Source organism: Eucyclogobius newberryi, unplaced genomic scaffold (genome assembly GCF_026437365.1).
Source record: "Eucyclogobius newberryi isolate DKJ021-1_F unplaced genomic scaffold, fEucNew1.0.hap1 SCAF_126, whole genome shotgun sequence".
In the NCBI taxonomy this organism is placed as follows: domain Eukaryota; kingdom Metazoa; phylum Chordata; class Actinopteri; order Gobiiformes; family Gobiidae; genus Eucyclogobius; species Eucyclogobius newberryi.
The window spans coordinates 135,000-153,978 of NW_027315753.1; the positions used below are offsets into that span (position 1 = coordinate 135,000).

General features: G+C 49.7%; 1 protein-coding gene across 1 annotated transcript in view; it reads right to left on the minus strand.

The window, feature by feature from the left end:
- Nucleotides 1-1,238: 1,238 nt before the first annotated feature.
- LOC140357122 (uncharacterized) overlaps nucleotides 1,239-18,979 on the minus strand; it is a 40,537-nt gene continuing 22,796 nt past the window's right edge. Inside the window, exons 8-17 of the mRNA XM_072442040.1 lie at nucleotides 18,670-18,711; nucleotides 18,526-18,602; nucleotides 16,545-16,657; nucleotides 15,432-15,528; nucleotides 15,282-15,367; nucleotides 13,419-13,602; nucleotides 10,908-11,513; nucleotides 10,644-10,715; nucleotides 9,237-9,299; nucleotides 1,239-1,392 (exon numbers count right to left, since the gene is read on the minus strand). Coding sequence (XP_072298141.1) covers nucleotides 1,270-1,392; nucleotides 9,237-9,299; nucleotides 10,644-10,715; nucleotides 10,908-11,513; nucleotides 13,419-13,602; nucleotides 15,282-15,367; nucleotides 15,432-15,528; nucleotides 16,545-16,657; nucleotides 18,526-18,602; nucleotides 18,670-18,711 — 1,463 coding nt within the window. The 3' untranslated portion in view covers nucleotides 1,239-1,269. The remainder of the gene's footprint in view (nucleotides 1,393-9,236; nucleotides 9,300-10,643; nucleotides 10,716-10,907; nucleotides 11,514-13,418; nucleotides 13,603-15,281; nucleotides 15,368-15,431; nucleotides 15,529-16,544; nucleotides 16,658-18,525; nucleotides 18,603-18,669; nucleotides 18,712-18,979) is intronic.

The window sequence follows — 18,979 nt, forward strand, 5'->3', positions numbered from 1 at the left end:
AACTACAGGTCAGTGAACGCCTCACGAGGACAAACTACAGGTCAGTGAACGCCTCAGTAGGACAAACTACAGGTCAGTAAACACCTCAGTAGGACAAACTACAGGTCAGTGAACGCCTCAGTAGGACAAACTACAGGTCAGTAAACACCTCAGTAGGACAAACTACAGTTCAGTGAACGCCTCAGTAGGACAAACTACAGGTCAGTGAACGCCTCACGAGGACAAACTACAGGTCAGTGAACGCCTCACGAGGACAAACTACAGGTCGGAGAGTTGTTTCCTGCTTCCGAAGAGTGCACACGCTTTTTTGCTCGCTCCGCTTGCTATCGCTGCTTTCCTTATTTATTTTGCTTTTTAATCAGTTTTTGTCTTCCAAACATTTTTGCTTTAGACTTTTTCAAGTAAACCAAGGATTTTAAGAACATTTTTCCAGTTTTAACGACATATCTGACGCCAGCGACATGTCCGGGAGAAGAAGGGAGAAAGACTGTGAACGCTGTCGGAAATATCAACAAGAAATTAATGAGCTGAAAACACGGATATTTGTTTTGGAATCTGAAAAAGTTCTTCACGATACCATTCCTGTGTCAACCGACGGTAAGAAGAGCACACTTTTTACAAGAAAAACGGCTACTTTCAACCTAAACCGCAGTGACTCTGTGTCGTTTCCAAAACTGTCTAAAAACCAGAAAGACCAGGCTGTTTCTTGGAACAAACTTGGAGCAAAGCCTAAACGATACAAAGATAACGTGAAGTCACCTAAAATACAGCTCACCAACAGATTTTTACCACTTTCAGAGATGGAATTAAATGAAAAATGGAAAGATGACGTGGCTAAAATACAGCGAGGAGGATCTGTGCCAGGAGCCAAGGTCAAGATTGTTTTAGTTGGGGTTTTAAAAAAGTGGAAATTTGTCAAAATCACATCAGGAATTAAATAAAAATAGTTCATTTTAATGAATAAATATAACTTTAATTCAAGGTGAGAGTTAATTTAAATAAATATAATTTCACACAATATCAGCTTAAATTTGCAAAATCAGGAATTTAAATTAAATACATTAGTTTGAACATCGAACAGTGAACAAGAAAAACAAAAGTCCTGGTCCTGGTTCAGTCCTGGTCTAGTCCTGGTTTAGTCCTGGTTCAGTCCTGGTCCTGGTTCAGTCCTGGTCTAGTCCTGGTTTAGTCCTGGTTCAGTCCTGGTCCTGGTTTAGTCCTGGTTTAGTCCTGGTTTAGTCCTGTCAGGTCTACACCTGGTCCTGGTCTTCAGCTCTCGGCTAAACATCCCATGACCTTCAGCATGAGCAGGTCTTTGGGCAGTTTGTGTTGGACGTTCAACCCTCGAGCTCGAAGCCACTGGAGCATCTTCACCGAGCTGACTCTGGAGAGCTGAAGGACACCAGCAAGGAGTGAGACACGGGCAAGGAGTGAGACACCAGCAAGGAGTGAGACACGGGCAAGGAGTGAGACACCAGCAAGGAGTGAGACACGGGCAAGGAGTGAGACACCAGCAAGGAGTGAGACACGGGCAAGGAGTGAGACACCAGCAAGGAGTGAGACACGGGCAAGGAGTGAGACACCAGCAAGGAGTGAGACACGGGCAAGGAGTGAGACACCAGCAAGGAGTGAGACACCAGCAAGGAGTGAGACACCAGCAAGGAGTGAGACACCGGCAAGGAGTGAGACACCAGCAAGGAGTGAGACACGGGCAAGGAGTGAGACACCAGCAAGGAGTGAGACACGGGCAAGGAGTGAGACACGGGCAAGGAGTGAGACACCAGCAAGGAGTGAGACACCAGCAAGGAGTGAGACACCGGCAAGGAGTGAGACACCAGCAAGGAGTGAGACACGGGCAAGGAGTGAGACACCAGCAAGGAGTGAGACACGGGCAAGGAGTGAGACACCAGCAAGGAGTGAGACACGGGCAAGGAGTGAGACACCAGCAAGGAGTGAGACACCAGCAAGGAGTGAGACACGGGCAAGGAGTGAGACACCAGCAAGGAGTGAGACACGGGCAAGGAGTGAGACACCAGCAAGGAGTGAGACACGGGCAAGGAGTGAGACACCAGCAAGGAGTGAGACACCAGCAAGGAGTGAGACACCAGCAAGGAGTGAGACACCGGCAAGGAGTGAGACACCAGCAAGGAGTGAGACACGGGCAAGGAGTGAGACACCAGCAAGGAGTGAGACACGGGCAAGGAGTGAGACACGGGCAAGGAGTGAGACACCAGCAAGGAGTGAGACACCAGCAAGGAGTGAGACACCGGCAAGGAGTGAGACACCAGCAAGGAGTGAGACACCAGCAAGGAGTGAGACACGGGCAAGGAGTGAGACACCGGCAAGGAGTGAGACACCAGCAAGGAGTGAGACACGGGCAAGGAGTGAGACACCAGCAAGGAGTGAGACACGGGCAAGACACCGGCAAGGAGTGAGACACCGGCAAGGAGTGAGACACCAACAAGGAGTGAGACACCGGCAAGGAGTGAGACACCAGCAAGGAGTGAGACACGGGCAAGGAGTGAGACACGGGCAAGGAGTGAGACACCAGCAAGGAGTGAGACACCGGCAAGGAGTGAGACACCAGCAAGGAGTGAGACACCAGCAAGGAGTGAGACACGGGCAAGGAGTGAGACACCGGCAAGGAGTGAGACACGGGCAAGGAGTGAGACACCAGCAAGGAGTGAGACACGGGCAAGGAGTGAGACACGGGCAAGGAGTGAGACACCAGCAAGGAGTGAGACACCAGCAAGGAGTGAGACACCGGCAAGGAGTGAGACACCAGCAAGGAGTGAGACACGGGCAAGGAGTGAGACACCAGCAAGGAGTGAGACACGGGCAAGGAGTGAGACACCAGCAAGGAGTGAGACACGGGCAAGGAGTGAGACACCAGCAAGGAGTGAGACACCAGCAAGGAGTGAGACACGGGCAAGGAGTGAGACACCAGCAAGGAGTGAGACACGGGCAAGGAGTGAGACACCAGCAAGGAGTGAGACACGGGCAAGGAGTGAGACACCAGCAAGGAGTGAGACACCAGCAAGGAGTGAGACACCAGCAAGGAGTGAGACACCGGCAAGGAGTGAGACACCAGCAAGGAGTGAGACACGGGCAAGGAGTGAGACACCAGCAAGGAGTGAGACACGGGCAAGGAGTGAGACACGGGCAAGGAGTGAGACACCAGCAAGGAGTGAGACACCAGCAAGGAGTGAGACACCGGCAAGGAGTGAGACACCAGCAAGGAGTGAGACACCAGCAAGGAGTGAGACACGGGCAAGGAGTGAGACACCGGCAAGGAGTGAGACACCAGCAAGGAGTGAGACACGGGCAAGGAGTGAGACACCAGCAAGGAGTGAGACACGGGCAAGACACCGGCAAGGAGTGAGACACCGGCAAGGAGTGAGACACCAACAAGGAGTGAGACACCGGCAAGGAGTGAGACACCAGCAAGGAGTGAGACACGGGCAAGGAGTGAGACACGGGCAAGGAGTGAGACACCAGCAAGGAGTGAGACACCGGCAAGGAGTGAGACACCAGCAAGGAGTGAGACACCAGCAAGGAGTGAGACACGGGCAAGGAGTGAGACACCGGCAAGGAGTGAGACACCAGCAAGGAGTGAGACACCGGCAAGGAGTGAGACACCAGCAAGGAGTGAGACACCAGCAAGGAGTGAGACACGGGCAAGGAGTGAGACACCGGCAAGGAGTGAGACACCAGCAAGGAGTGAGACACGGGCAAGGAGTGAGACACCAGCAAGGAGTGAGACACCGGAAAGGAGTGAGACACCGGAAAGGAGTGAGACACCGGCAAGGAGTGAGACACGGGCAAGGAGTGAGACACCAGCAAGGAGTGAGACACCGGAAAGGAGTGAGACACCGGCAAGGAGTGAGACACCGGCAAGGAGTGAGACACCAGCAAGGAGTGAGACACCAGCAAGGAGTGAGACACCGGAAAGGAGTGAGACACCGGCAAGGAGTGAGACACCGGCAAGGAGTGAGACACCAGCAAGGAGTGAGACACGGGCAAGGAGTGAGACACCAGCAAGGAGTGAGACACCAGCAAGGAGTGAGACACCGGCAAGGAGTGAGACACCAGCAAGGAGTGAGACACCAGCAAGGAGTGAGACACCAGCAAGGAGTGAGACACGGGCAAGGAGTGAGACACCGGCAAGGAGTGAGACACCAGCAAGGAGTGAGACACGGGCAAGGAGTGAGACACCAGCAAGGAGTGAGACACGGGCAAGACACCGGCAAGGAGTGAGACACCGGCAAGGAGTGAGACACCAACAAGGAGTGAGACACCGGCAAGGAGTGAGACACCAGCAAGGAGTGAGACACGGGCAAGGAGTGAGACACGGGCAAGGAGTGAGACACGGGCAAGGAGTGAGACACCGGCAAGGAGTGAGACACCGGCAAGGAGTGAGACACCGGCAAGGAGTGAGACACCAGCAAGGAGTGAGACACCAGCAAGGAGTGAGACACGGGCAAGGAGTGAGACACCGGCAAGGAGTGAGACACCAGCAAGGAGTGAGACACGGGCAAGGAGTGAGACACCAGCAAGGAGTGAGACACCGGAAAGGAGTGAGACACCGGAAAGGAGTGAGACACCGGCAAGGAGTGAGACACGGGCAAGGAGTGAGACACCAGCAAGGAGTGAGACACCGGAAAGGAGTGAGACACCGGCAAGGAGTGAGACACCGGCAAGGAGTGAGACACCGGCAAGGAGTGAGACACCAGCAAGGAGTGAGACACCGGAAAGGAGTGAGACACCGGAAAGGAGTGAGACACCGGCAAGGAGTGAGACACCAGCAAGGAGTGAGACACGGGCAAGGAGTGAGACACCAGCAAGGAGTGAGACACCAGCAAGGAGTGAGACACCGACAAGGAGTGAGACACCAGCAAGGAGTGAGACACCAGCAAGGAGTGAGACACGGGCAAGGAGTGAGACACCGGCAAGGAGTGAGACACCAGCAAGGAGTGAGACACGGGCAAGGAGTGAGACACGGGCAAGGAGTGAGACACGGGCAAGACACCGGCAAGGAGTGAGACACCGGCAAGGAGTGAGACACCAACAAGGAGTGAGACACCGGCAAGGAGTGAGACACCAGCAAGGAGTGAGACACGGGCAAGGAGTGAGACACCGGCAAGGAGTGAGACACCAGCAAGGAGTGAGACACGGGCAAGGAGTGAGACACCGGCAAGGAGTGAGACACCGGCAAGGAGTGAGACACCGGAAAGGAGTGAGACACCGGCAAGGAGTGAGACACCGGCAAGGAGTGAGACACCGGCAAGGAGTGAGACACCAGCAAGGAGTGAGACACCAGCAAGGAGTGAGACACCGGAAAGGAGTGAGACACCGGCAAGGAGTGAGACACCAGCAAGGAGTGAGACACGGCTAGGAGTTAGGAGACCAGACGAGGAGGTCTCTGTTCTTTGGACCTAATGTTCAGATTGATGGTGTGTTTTCGTTGCTGTGAGTATCTCGTCCTTCATCACAAAGTATTCTTCACTTTTACCTCATGAATCTAAAATATTGTGTTTAATCTGAGCAAAACGAGTCTAAAGAGAATCTAACGTGAAAATGTGTCCAAACTTCTGTGTCCCAGGACTAAACCAGGTCTAAACCAGGACTAAACCAGGTCTAAACCAGGACTAAACCAGGTCTAAACCAGGACTAAACCAGGTCTAAACCAGGACTAAACCAGGTCTAAACCAGGACTAAACCAGGTCTAAACCAGGACTAAACCAGGTCTAAACCAGGACTAAACCAGGACTAAACCAGGCCTAAACCAGGTCTAAACCAGGTCTAAACCAGGTGTAAACCAGGACTAAACCAGGTCTAAACCAGGACTAAACCAGGACTAAACCAGGTCTAAACCAGGACTAAACCAGGTCTAAACCAGGTCTAAACCAGGACTAAACCAGGTCTAAACCAGGACTAAACCAGGTCTAAACCAGGTCTAAACCAGGACTAAACCAGGTCTAAACCAGGTCTAAACCAGGTCTAAACCAGGACTAAACCAGGTCTAAACCAGGACTAAACCAGGACTAAACCAGGTCTAAACCAGGACTAAACCAGGACTAAACCAGGACTAAATCAGGTCTAAATCAGGACTAAACCAGGTCTAAACCAGGACTAAACCAGGTCTAAACCAGGACTAAACCAGGTCTAAACCAGGACTAAACCAGGACTAAACCAGGCCTAAACCAGGTCTAAACCAGGTCTAAACCAGGTGTAAACCAGGACTAAACCAGGTCTAAACCAGGACTAAACCAGGACTAAACCAGGTCTAAACCAGGACTAAACCAGGTCTAAACCAGGTCTAAACCAGGTCTAAACCAGGACTAAACCAGGTCTAAACCAGGTCTAAACCAGGACTAAACCAGGTCTAAACCAGGTCTAAACCAGGTCTAAACCAGGACTAAACCAGGTCTAAACCAGGACTAAACCAGGACTAAACCAGGTCTAAACCAGGACTAAACCAGGACTAAATCAGGTCTAAATCAGGACTAAACCAGGTCTAAACCAGGACTAAACCAGGTCTAAACCAGGACTAAACCAGGTTTAAACCAGGACTAAACCAGGACTAAACCAGGACTAAACCAGGTCTAAACCAGGACTAAACCAGGACTAAACCATGACTAAACCAGGTCTAAACCAGGACTAAACCAGGACTAAACCAGGTCTAAACCAGGTCTAAACCAGGTCTAAACCAGGACTAAACCAGGTCTAAACCAGGTCTAAACCAGGTCTATACCAGGACTAAACCAGGACTAAACCAGGTCTAAACCAGGACTAAACCAGGTCTAAACCAGGACTAAACCAGGTCTAAACCAGGTCTAAACCAGGACTAAACCAGGACTAAACCAGGTCTAAACCAGGACTAAACCAGGTCTAAACCAGGACTAAACCAGGACTAAACCAGGTCTAAACCAGGTCTAAACCAGGACTAAACCAGGACTAAACCAGGTCTAAACCAGGACTAAACCAGGACTAAACCAGGTCTAAACCAGGTCTAAACCAGGTCTAAACCAGGACTAAACCAGGACTAAACCAGGTCTAAACCAGGACTAAACCAGGACTAAACCAGGTCTAAACCAGGTCTAAACCAGGACTAAACCAGGACTAAACCAGGTCTAAACCAGGACTAAACCAGGACTAAACCAGGTCTAAACCAGGACTAAACCAGGACTAAACCAGGTCTAAATCAGGTCTAAACCAGGACTAAACCAGGACTAAACCAGGTCTAAACCAGGACTAAACCAGGTCTAAACCAGGACTAAAACAGGACTAAACCAGGACTAAACCAGGTCTAAACCAGGTCTAAACCAGGACTAAACCAGGACTAAACCAGGTCTAAACCAGGACTAAACCAGGACTAAACCAGGACTAAACCAGGTCTAAACCAGGACTAAACCAGGACTAAACCAGGTCTAAACCAGGACTAAACCAGGACTAAACCAGGACTAAATCAGGTCTAAACCAGGACTAAACCAGGACTAAACCAGGTCTAAACCAGGACTAAACCAGGTCTAAACCAGGACTAAAACAGGACTAAACCAGGTCTAAACCAGGACTAAACCAGGACTAAACCAGGACTAAACCAGGTCTAAACCAGGACTAAACCAGGACTAAACCAGGACTAAACCAGGACTAAACCAGGTCTAAAAAACCAGGACTAAACCAGGTCTAAACCAGGACTAAACCAGGACTAAACCAGGTCTAAAAAACCAGGACTAAACCAGGTCTAAACCAGGACTAAACCAGGACTAAACCAGGTCTAAACCAGGACTAAACCAGGACTAAACCAGGTCTAAACCAGGTCTAAACCAGGTCTAAACCAGGACTAAACCAGAGTCTAAACCAGAGTCTAAACCAGGTCTAAACCAGGACTAAACCAGAGTCTAAACCAGGACTAAACCAGAGTCTAAACCAGAGTCTAAACCAGGCCTAAACCAGAATCTAAACCAGGACTAAACCAGAGTCTAAATCAGAGTCTAAACCAGGACTAAACCAGGCCTAAACCAGGTCTAAACCAGGATAAAACCAGGACTAAACCAGAGTCTAAACCAGAGTCTAAACCAGAGTCTAAACCAGGACAAAACCAGAGTCTAAACTAGGCCTAAACAGGACTAAACCAGGCCTAAACCAGAGTCTAAACCAGGACTAAACCAGAGTCTAAACTAGGTCTAAACCAGAGTCTAAACCAGAGTCTAAACCAGAGCCTAAACCAGGACTAAACCAGAGTCTAAACTAGGCCTAAACCAGAGTCTAAATCAGAGTCTAAATCAGAGTCTAAACCAGGCCTAAATCAGGTCTAAACCAGGATTAAACCAGGACTAAACCAGAGTCTAAACCAGGACTAAACCAGGACTAAACCAGAGTCTAAACCAGAGTCTAAACCAGGACAAAACCAGAGTCTAAACTAGGCCTAAACCAGGACTAAACCAGGCCTAAACCAGGACTAAACCAGAGTCTAAACTAGGCCTAAACCAGGACTAAACCAGAGTCTAAACCACAGTCTAAACCAGGACTAAACCAGGAATAAACCAGGCCTAAACCAGGACTAAACCAGAGTCTAAACCAGGACTAAACCAGGACAAAACCAAAGTCTAAATCCGAGTCTAAACCAGGACTAAACCAGGACAAAACCAGAGTCTAAATCAGAGTCTAAACCAGGACTAAACCAGATTCTAAACCAGAGTCTAAACCATGACTAAACCAGAGTCCAAACCAGGACTAAACCAGGACTAAACCAGAGTCTAAACCAGGACTAAACCAGGAAGGACAAAACCAGAGTCTAAACCAGGACTAAACCAGAGTCTAAACTAGGCCAAAACCAGGCCTAAACCAGGACTAAACCAGAGTCCAAACCAGAGTCTATACCAGGACTAAACCAGGACTAAACCAGGTCTAAATCAGGACTAAACCAGGTCTAAACCAGGACTAAACCAGGTCTAAATCAGGACTAAACCAGGTCTGAACCATCAAACTATAAAATTTGTGATCAAATCATGATTTTTAATCTGAAATGTGTGAATTCCTGAGACTTCGTTGTTTCTTTCCTGGCTGAATGTTGAGCATTCTGGATCAAGTGAAAAACCTTTAATTGAGTTTCCGAGCAGCAAAGTGATGTTTCTGTCTGTTTCCATGTGTGGTTTTCCAGAAGCCTGCTCTTGTTACATAAAGGGCTAACCACTCTGCCAGCCCCTGTGAGCGGCCCACATTAAAGCGCACACCTGGTTGTTTCTGGCCATCTTCTCCACGTCCACCTCCCTCGCCGCTCTGGCTTTTGCTTCTCCCTAAAACAAAAGCAACAATATGTTTTAACGAGATGTTGGACTTTACGAGATGCTCCCGTTTCAGGGCCGTAAAAACTTCAAAACAAACCAATGGAAACTATTTGTGGCTGGAGGAAGTCCAGACGGCCCACATTTATGAACACACTGGGCCGCACAGTCTGGGATGTTTGTTTGTTTGTTTGTTTGTTTGTCTCTCTCCACATTTAAACCACAGACAAGTCCAGTCTTTCCCTGAAGATGTTTTCTCCTTCCATTGAATCAAGCCTAAACCAGGACTAAACCAGGACTAAACCGGCCCTAAACCGGGCCAAACCCGGGACTAAACCGGGCCTAACCCGGGCCAAAACCGGGACTAAACCGGGCCTAACCCGGCCTAAACCAGGACTAAACCGGCCCTAAACCGGGCCAAACCCGGGACTAAACCGGGCCTAACCCGGGCCAAAACCGGGACTAAACCGGGCCTAACCCGGCCTAAACCAGGACTAAACCAGGGCTAAACCAGGCCTAAACCAGGCCTAAACCAGGATTAACCCAGGCATAAACCAGGCATAAACCGGGACTAAACCAGGCATAAACCAGGCATAAACCGGCCCTAAACCGGGCCAAACCCGGGACTAAACCGGGCCTAACCCGGGCCAAAACCGGGACTAAACCGGGCCTAACCCGGCCTAAACCAGGACTAAACCAGGGCTAAACCAGGCCTAAACCAGGCCTAAACCAGGATTAACCCAGGCATAAACCAGGCATAAACCGGGACTAAACCAGGCATAAACCAGGCATAAACCGGGACTAAACCAGGCCTAAACCAGGCCTAAACCAGGATTAACCCAGGCATAAACCAGGCATAAACCGGGACTAAACCAGGACTAAACCAGGCATAAACCAGGCATAAACCGGGACTAAACCAGGCCTAAACCAGGATTAACCCAGGCATAAACCAGGCATAAACCGGGACTAAACCAGGACTAAACCGGGACTAAACCAGGCATAAACCGGGCCTAACCCGGGACTAAACCGGGCCTAAACCAGGCATAAACCGGGCCTAAACCAGGACTAAACCAGGCATAAACCGGGACTAAACCAGGACTAAACCAGGCATAAACCAGGCATGAACTGGGACTAAACCAGGACTAAACCAGGCATAAACCGGGCCTAAACCGGACACAGCCCGGGACTAACCCGGGCCTAAACCGGGCCTAAACCAGGCATAAACCGGGCCTAAACCAGGACTAAACAAGGCATAAACCGGGCCTAAACCGGGCCTAAGCCAGGCATAAACCGGGACTAAACCAGGACTAAACCAGGCATAAACCAGGCATAAACCGGGCCTAAACCAGGACTAACCTTCAGGTTCTGGGTCGTCTTCTCTTCAGTGACGACTTTCAGCACAGATTTCATCTTTAACTCTTCATGTGCCTTAAAACACAACAACAACATTTAATCTGTTTGACTTTATTATAAAACTGATTTCTCTGTCGTTTGATCTCGTAAATGAAGGTTTAATCGTGTGTTTTGTCTCTCAATAATCTGATAATATTCAAACACTTTCTGACACTAAACCCGCCGTCTTTCTCGTTCTGTCAGACGTAATCGTTCAGGGCGCTTCACCTTTTTGCTCCGCCCACTGGGTTTTGGCGCCGTAGTCTCCGCCTCCTCGAGGTTGAACTTCACGACGGCTTTGGACCGTTTACTCTGTTCTGGATCCTTCGCCCGCGCACTCACGGGCGGCGGCGCCTGGATCTCGCTTTTGGGGCTGAACGTCGGAATCCGCTTGACCTTCTGCGAGGAGAACGTTGTCAGACACGTGGGAGGCCGGGCGGGGTTCTGCCGAGGCGTCGCCAGAGCGTGTTGTTCAGCCGCACGCTTTTTCGTCTTCAGCAGCGCGAGGTTGACGAGCCGAGACGGAGGCGCGCCCCTGAAAACGGGGACAAATTTTGGTCTTGATTCCGGAAGTGCCGGAGGAGGAGGCGGAGTCAGAGGGTTGGATTCACAAACGGTGAAAAGGTTGTTGAGAGAAGAAGCAGGTTTGAATAAATCTGAAAAGCTTGGCGAGGGATTCAAGGATGAAGGCTGCGAGAAGAAAGATCCAGAGCTGGAGAACAGAGGAGGACATGAGGCCGGCTGCGACCCCAAGAAGAGCTTCATCGAGCGGGGAAGATGGGACAGGACCGGTCTGGAGCTGGAGAAGGTGGTCAGGTTTAAAGGAGCAGAAATCTGCAAAACAACAAGAACGAGGTTCAAGAACAGGTCTAAAGAAGATCTAAACCAGGGCTAACCCAGGGCTAAACCAGGGCTAAACAAGATCTAAACCAGGGCTAACCCAGGTCTAACCCAGGGCTAAACCAGGGCTAAACAAGATCTAAACCAGGGCTAACCCAGGTCTAAACCAGGGCTAAACAAGATCTAAACCAGGGCTAACCCAGGTCTAACCCAGGGCTAAACCAGGGCTAAACAAGATCTAAACCAGGGCTAACCCAGGTCTAAACCAGGGCTAAACAAGATCTAAACCAGGGCTAAACCAGGTCTAAACCAAGACTAAATCAGGGCTAAACCAGGGCTAAACCAGGTCTAAACCAGGACTAAATCAGGGCTAAACCAGGGCTAAACCAGGGCTAAACCAGGACTAAACCAGGTCTAAACCACGGCTAAACCAGGGCTAAACCAGGGCTACACCAGGTCTAAACCAGGTCTAAACCAGGACTATACCAGGGCTAAACCAGGACTAAACCAGGTCTAAACCAGGCCTAAACCAGGTCTAAACCAGGTCTAAACCAGGTCTAAACCAGGTCTAAACCAGGACTAAACAAGGACTAAACTAGGTCTACACCAAGTCTAAACCAGGTCTAAACTTGGTCCAAACCAGGTCTAAACCCGGACTAAACAAGGACTAAACCAGGACTAAACCAGGTCTAAACCAGGACTAAACCAGGACTAAACCAGGTCTAAACCAGGTCTAAACAAGGACTAAACCAGGACTAAACAAGGATTAAACCAGGTCTAAACCAGGTCTAAACCAGGTCTAAACCAGGACTAAACAAGGACTAAACTAGGTCTACACCAGGTCTAAACCAGGTCTAAACCAGGACTAAACAAGGACTAAACTAGGTCTACACCAGGTCTAAACCAGGACTAAACCAGGACTAAACCAGGTCTAAACCAGGTCTAAACCAGGACTATACCAGGACTAAACCAGGCCTAAACCAGGTCTAAACCAGGTCTAAACCCGGACTAAACAAGGACTAAACCAGGACTAAACCAGGGCTAAACCAAGTCTAAACCAAGACTAAATCAGGGCTAAACCAGGGCTAAACCAGGTCCAAACCAGGTCTAAACCAGGTCTAAACCAGGGCTAAACCAAGTCTAAACCAAGACTAAATCAGGGCTAAACCAGGGCTAAACCAGGTCTAAACCAGGGCTAACCCAGGTCTAAACCAGGGCTAAACCAGGGCTAAACAAGATCTAAACCAGGGCTAACCCAGGTCTAAACCAGGGCTAAACCAGGGCTAAACCAAGTCTAAACCAAGACTAAATCAGGGCTAAACCAGGGCTAAACCAGGTCTAAACCAGGACTAAATCAGGGCTAAACCAGGGCTAAACCAGGTCTAAACCACGGCTAAACCAGGGCTAAACCAGGGCTACACCAGGTCTAAACCAGGTCTAAACCAGGACTATACCAGGGCTAAACCAGGACTAAACCAGGTCTAAACCAGGCCTAAACCAGGTCTAAACCAGGTCTAAACCAGGTCCAAACCAGGTCTAAACCAGGACTAAACAAGGACTAAACTAGGTCTACACCAGGTCTAAACCAGGTCTAAACAAGGACTAAACCAGGACTAAACAAGGATTAAACCAGGTCTAAACCAGGTCTAAACCAGGACTAAACAAGGACTAAACTAGGTCTACACCAGGTCTAAACCAGGACTATACCAGGACTAAACCAGGCCTAAACCAGGTCTAAACCAGGTCTAAACCCGGACTAAACAAGGACTAAACCAGGACTAAACCAGGTCTAAACCAGGACTAAACCAGGACTAAACCAGGTCCAAACCAGGTCTAAACCAGGTCTAAACCAGGGCTAAACCAGGGCTAAACCAGGGCTAAACCAGGGCTAAACCAGACCTTGTTTGATGCAGGGTTGAAGGTCGTGGTGGTGAAAGATGACTTGGTGGAAATTTTCGTTGGAAAACCACAAATTGAAGGAAGTTTTTCTCTGACGTCGGTCATGAAAGAGGAGAGCGCCCCCTCCAGGTCCACACGGGGACAGCACTGCACCGGAGACAGACGCACACAGCACAGAGGATACCTAAAAGACACGCAGGGGTCAAGGGTCGCTCCATCAGGCGTTTCAGTCCAGATTTATTCAACTCATTAACTATGGCTGACTAAAGTGTTATGCTAATGTAGTCGACTAAATCAGGAGAATATTAGAAGAATAACGGAAGAAACATGGCAGAAAATCAGTCAAATAAAGGGTGAAAAACTGTGACCAGGCGAATAACGGGCGAGTAACAGGCGAGTAAAAAGCGAGTAACAGGCGAGTAACGGGCGTGTAACGGGCGAGTAACAGGCGAGTAACGGGCGAGTAACGGGCGAGTAACGGGCGAGTAACAGGCGAGTAATGGGCGAGTAACAGGCGTGTAAAGGGCGAGTAACAGGCGAGTAACGGGCGTGTAACGGGCGAGTAACGGGCGAGTAACGGGCGAGTGACGGGCGAGTAACAGGCGAGTAACAGGCGAATAACGGGCGAGTGACGGGCGAGTAACAGGCGAGTAATGGGCGAGTAACAGGCGTGTAAAGGGCGAGTAACAGGCGAGTAACGGGCGTGTAACGGGCGAGTAACGGGCGAGTAACGGGCGAGTGACGGGCGAGTAACAGGCGAGTAACAGGCGAATAACGGGCGAGTGACGGGCGAGTAACGGGCGAGTAAAAGGCGAGTAGTAACGGGCGAGTAACGGGCGAGTGACGGGCGAATGACGGGCGAGTAACGGGCGAATAACGGGCGAGTAACGGGCGAGTAACAGGCGAGTAACGGGCAAATAACGGGCAAGTAACGGGCGAGTAACGGGCGAGTGACGGGCGAATAACAGGCGAGTAACGGGCGAATGACGGGCGAGTGACGGGCGAGTGACGGGCGAGTGATGGGTGAGTAACGGGCGAGTGACGGGCGAGTGACGGGCGAGTGATGGGTGAGTAACGGGCGAGTGACGGGCGAGTAACGGGCGAGTAAAAGGCGAGTAGTAACGGGCGAGTAACGGGCGAGTGACGGGCGAATGACGGGCGAGTAACGGGCGAATAACGGGCGAGTAACGGGCGAGTAACGGGCGAGTAACGGGCGAGTGACGGGCGAATAACAGGCGAGTAACGGGCGAATAACGGGCGAGTAACGGGCGAGTAACAGGCGAGTAACGGGCGAATGACGGGCGAGTGACGGGCGAGTGACGGGCGAGTGATGGGTGAGTAACGGGCGAGTGACGGGCGAGTGACGGGCGAGTGATGGGTGAGTAACGGGCGAGTGACGGGCGAGTAACGGGCGAGTAAAAGGCGAGTAGTAACGGGCGAGTAACGGGCGAGTGACGGGCGAATGACGGGCGAGTAACGGGCGAATAACGGGCGAGTAACGGGCGAGTAACGGGCGAGTAACGGGCGAGTGACGGGCGAATAACAGGCGAGTAACGGGCGAATAACGGGCGAGTAACGGGCGAGTAACAGGCGAGTAACGGGCAAATAACGGGCAAGTAACGGGCGAGTAACGGGCGAGTGACGGGCGAATAACAGGCGAGTAACGGGCGAATGACGGGCGAGTGACGGGCGAGTGATGGGTGAGTAACGGGCGAGTGACGGGCGAGTGATGGGTGAGTAACGGGCGAGTGACGGGTGAGTGACGGGCGAATAACAGGCGAGTAACTGCAGAATAATAATAGGAGAGTAAGAAGCGGATGACGGGTCGAGGACACAAAAGGCGTAAAAGTCATCTGCGTTTACGTGAAGAGCGTTTGCCCCACGGGCTTGAAGTAGACGCTGCAGTAAACGACCTGGTCCTCCTCCTGATCCGGGAGAACGTATCCGTACTGAAACACAGCGGGACATTAAACGTTTCACCGAGCGTGGCGGCGCCGGCTCGTGCGTCGGTACCAGTCGGTTCCAGTGGCGCCGCAGTTCCTCGTAGGACTTGAACGGTCCGTCTTTGGGTAGTTTCCGAGCGACGCTGACGATCTGTCCCTTCTTCATGCTGCGAAACACCACGAGAGCTTCAGAAAAAGTGTTTAGTTTGACATCATTTGGAACGATTCTGGTTATATGTGACAGATGAAATAAAGTTATTTACATTTAAGTCTATTTTAGGGCTGAAAATACTCAAATTTGCTTCTTGAACTGTCACGATGATCATTATTTGCTTCTTAGGATGAAATTGTGACTGAATAATAAGAACATAAAAAGGCCAAAACGAAGCTAAATAAGTTGTAGCTAAAAAAATGGCTCTCTCTAGTGGTCATTGAGTGGTATTACAGAAGAAAGACAGGAATCTGGAGAACGACAGAGCAGCGAAGGAGAAGAAGCACGAACACGAAATCTGACACGTTATTGAGCTCAGCGTTTCATCACGTCGTGTTTTCAGACAGAAATAAAGACTTTTCTGAGCAAAAACTTTTAAATGTGACACAGACACGGAGCAGTTTAAATGTCTTCATTTTGTCACATGTTTGACACAAACACATTTACAGAGGATTTTGGACTAAACTAGATAAAAATGGTCCAAAACGTTCATGTTTTTTATTTAGATGTTGTGTCTCTGTGGGAGGAGCGTGTCTCTGTGGGAGGAGCGTGTCTCTGTGGGAGGAGTGTGTCTCTGTGGGAGGAGTGTGTCTGGAGTGTGTCTCTGTGGGAGGAGCGTGTCTCTGTGGGAGGAGTGTCTCTGTGGGAGGAGTTTGTCTCTGTGGGAGGAGTGTGTCTCTGTGGGAGGAGTGTGTCTCTGTGGGAGGAGCGTGTCTCTGTGGGAGGAGTGTCTCTGTGGGAGGAGTTTGTCTCTGTGGGAGGAGTGTGTCTCTGTGGGAGGAGTGTCTCTGTGGGAGGAGTTTGTCTCTGTGGGAGGAGTGTGTCTCTGTGGGAGGAGTGTGTCTCTGTGGGAGGAGCGTGTCTCTGTGGGAGGAGTGTCTCTGTGGGAGGAGTTTGTCTCTGTGGGAGGAGTGTGTCTCTGTGGGAGGAGTGTGTCTCTGTGGGAGGAGTGTGTCTCTGTGGGAGGAGCACCTGGGCAGCACGTGGCACCAGACTGGTCCTCCTGTGTGATGTGGGTCCAAGACTGAGTCCGGGTCAGAACAGAACCTCCTCAGAACCAGAGGAGACACACCCAAGTCCTCCAGCTGCACACACACAGGCCTTAGAGACACACACACACATACACACACACACACACACACACACAGGCCTTAGAGAGAGAAAAAGACACACACACACCCACACAGGCCTTAGAGACACACACACACACACACACACACAGGCCTCAGCGAGAGAGAGAGAGAGACACACACACACACACACACACACACACAGGCCTTAGAGACACACACACACAAACACATACACAGACATATACAGAGGCCTTAGGCACACTCACTTACACACACACACACACACACACACACATATACACTCATACAAACACACACTCATACACACACACACACACACTCATAAAAAACACACACACACACACACACACACACTCATACAAACACACACTCATACACACACACACACTCACTCTCACACACACACTCATAAAAAACACAAACTCATACAAACACACACACTCATACAAACACACATTCATACAAACAGACATACACACACACACACACTCATACAAACACACACACACACTCACTCACTCACTCATACAAACACACACACACACACACTGATACAAACACACACACACACACACACTCACTCATACAAACACACACACACACACACACACACACACACTGATACAAACACACATACACACACACACACACTGATACAAACACACACACACACACACACTCATACAAACACACACACACACTCACTCACTCACTCATACAAACACACACACACACACACTGATACAAACACACACACACTCACTCATACAAACACACACACACACACACACACACACACACACTGATACAAACACACATACACACACACACACACTGATACAAACACACACACACACACACACAAACACACTCATACAAACACACACACACACATTCATACAAACAGACACACACACTCATACAAACACACATTCATACAAACAGACACACACACACACACACACACTCATACAAACACACACACTCATACAAACACACACACACACACACACTCATACAAACACACACACACACACTCATACAAACACACACTCACACACACACACACACACACACACAAACACACACACTCATACAAACACTCATACAAACACACACACTCATACAAACACACACACACACACACACTCATACAAACACACACACACACACTCATACATACAAACACACTCATACAAACACACATTCATACAAACACACACACTCACACACACACAAACTCATACAAACACACACACACACTCATACAAACACACACACTCATACAAACAGACACACACACATATACACACACACACACACTCATACAAACACACATTCATACAAACAGACACACACACACACATACACACACACACTCATACAAACACACACACACACTCATACAAACACACATTCATACAAACAGACACACACACACACACACACACACTCATACAAACACACATTCATACAAACAGACACACACACATACACACACACACTCATACAAACACACACACACTCATACAAACAGACACACACACATACACACACACACACACACACTCATACAAACACACATTCATACAAACAGACACACACACACTCATACAAACAGACACACACACAGACACACACACACACACACATACACACACACTCATACAAACACACATTCATACAAACAGACACACACACACACACACACACACACACATACACACACACACACACACACACACACACTCATACAAACACACATTCATACACACACACACACACACACACACATACACACACACACACACTCATACAAACACACATTCATACAAACAGACACACACACATACACATACGGCTGTGTGGTTCAGGCGGATGGTGTTGGGAAACAGACTCATGCTGATCTTTCCATCAGTCGTGCTCAGCTCCAGACCTACAACACATCAAGACGTCATGACAACAGTGAGAGCAGAACTCTGCATCTTCAGCTCAGCACTCACTGACAGCGGTGAGGCGCCCCCTATCTGTCAGGAAGTCTCTACCTGCACACACAAAGAGGTTTAGCAGTTTAGTCCTGGTTTAGACCTGGTTTAGACCTGGTTTAGACATGGTTTAGTCCTGATTAAGTTCTGGTCTAGTCCTGGTCTAGTCCTGGTTTAGTCTTGGTCCAGTCCTGGTTAAGTTCTTGTTTGGACTCTGGTTTAGTCCTGGTTTAGTCCTGGTTTCGACTCTGGTTTTGTCCTGGTTTAGTCCTGGTTTCGACTCTGGTTTAGTCATGGTTTAGACCTGGTTTAGTCCTGGTTTCGACTC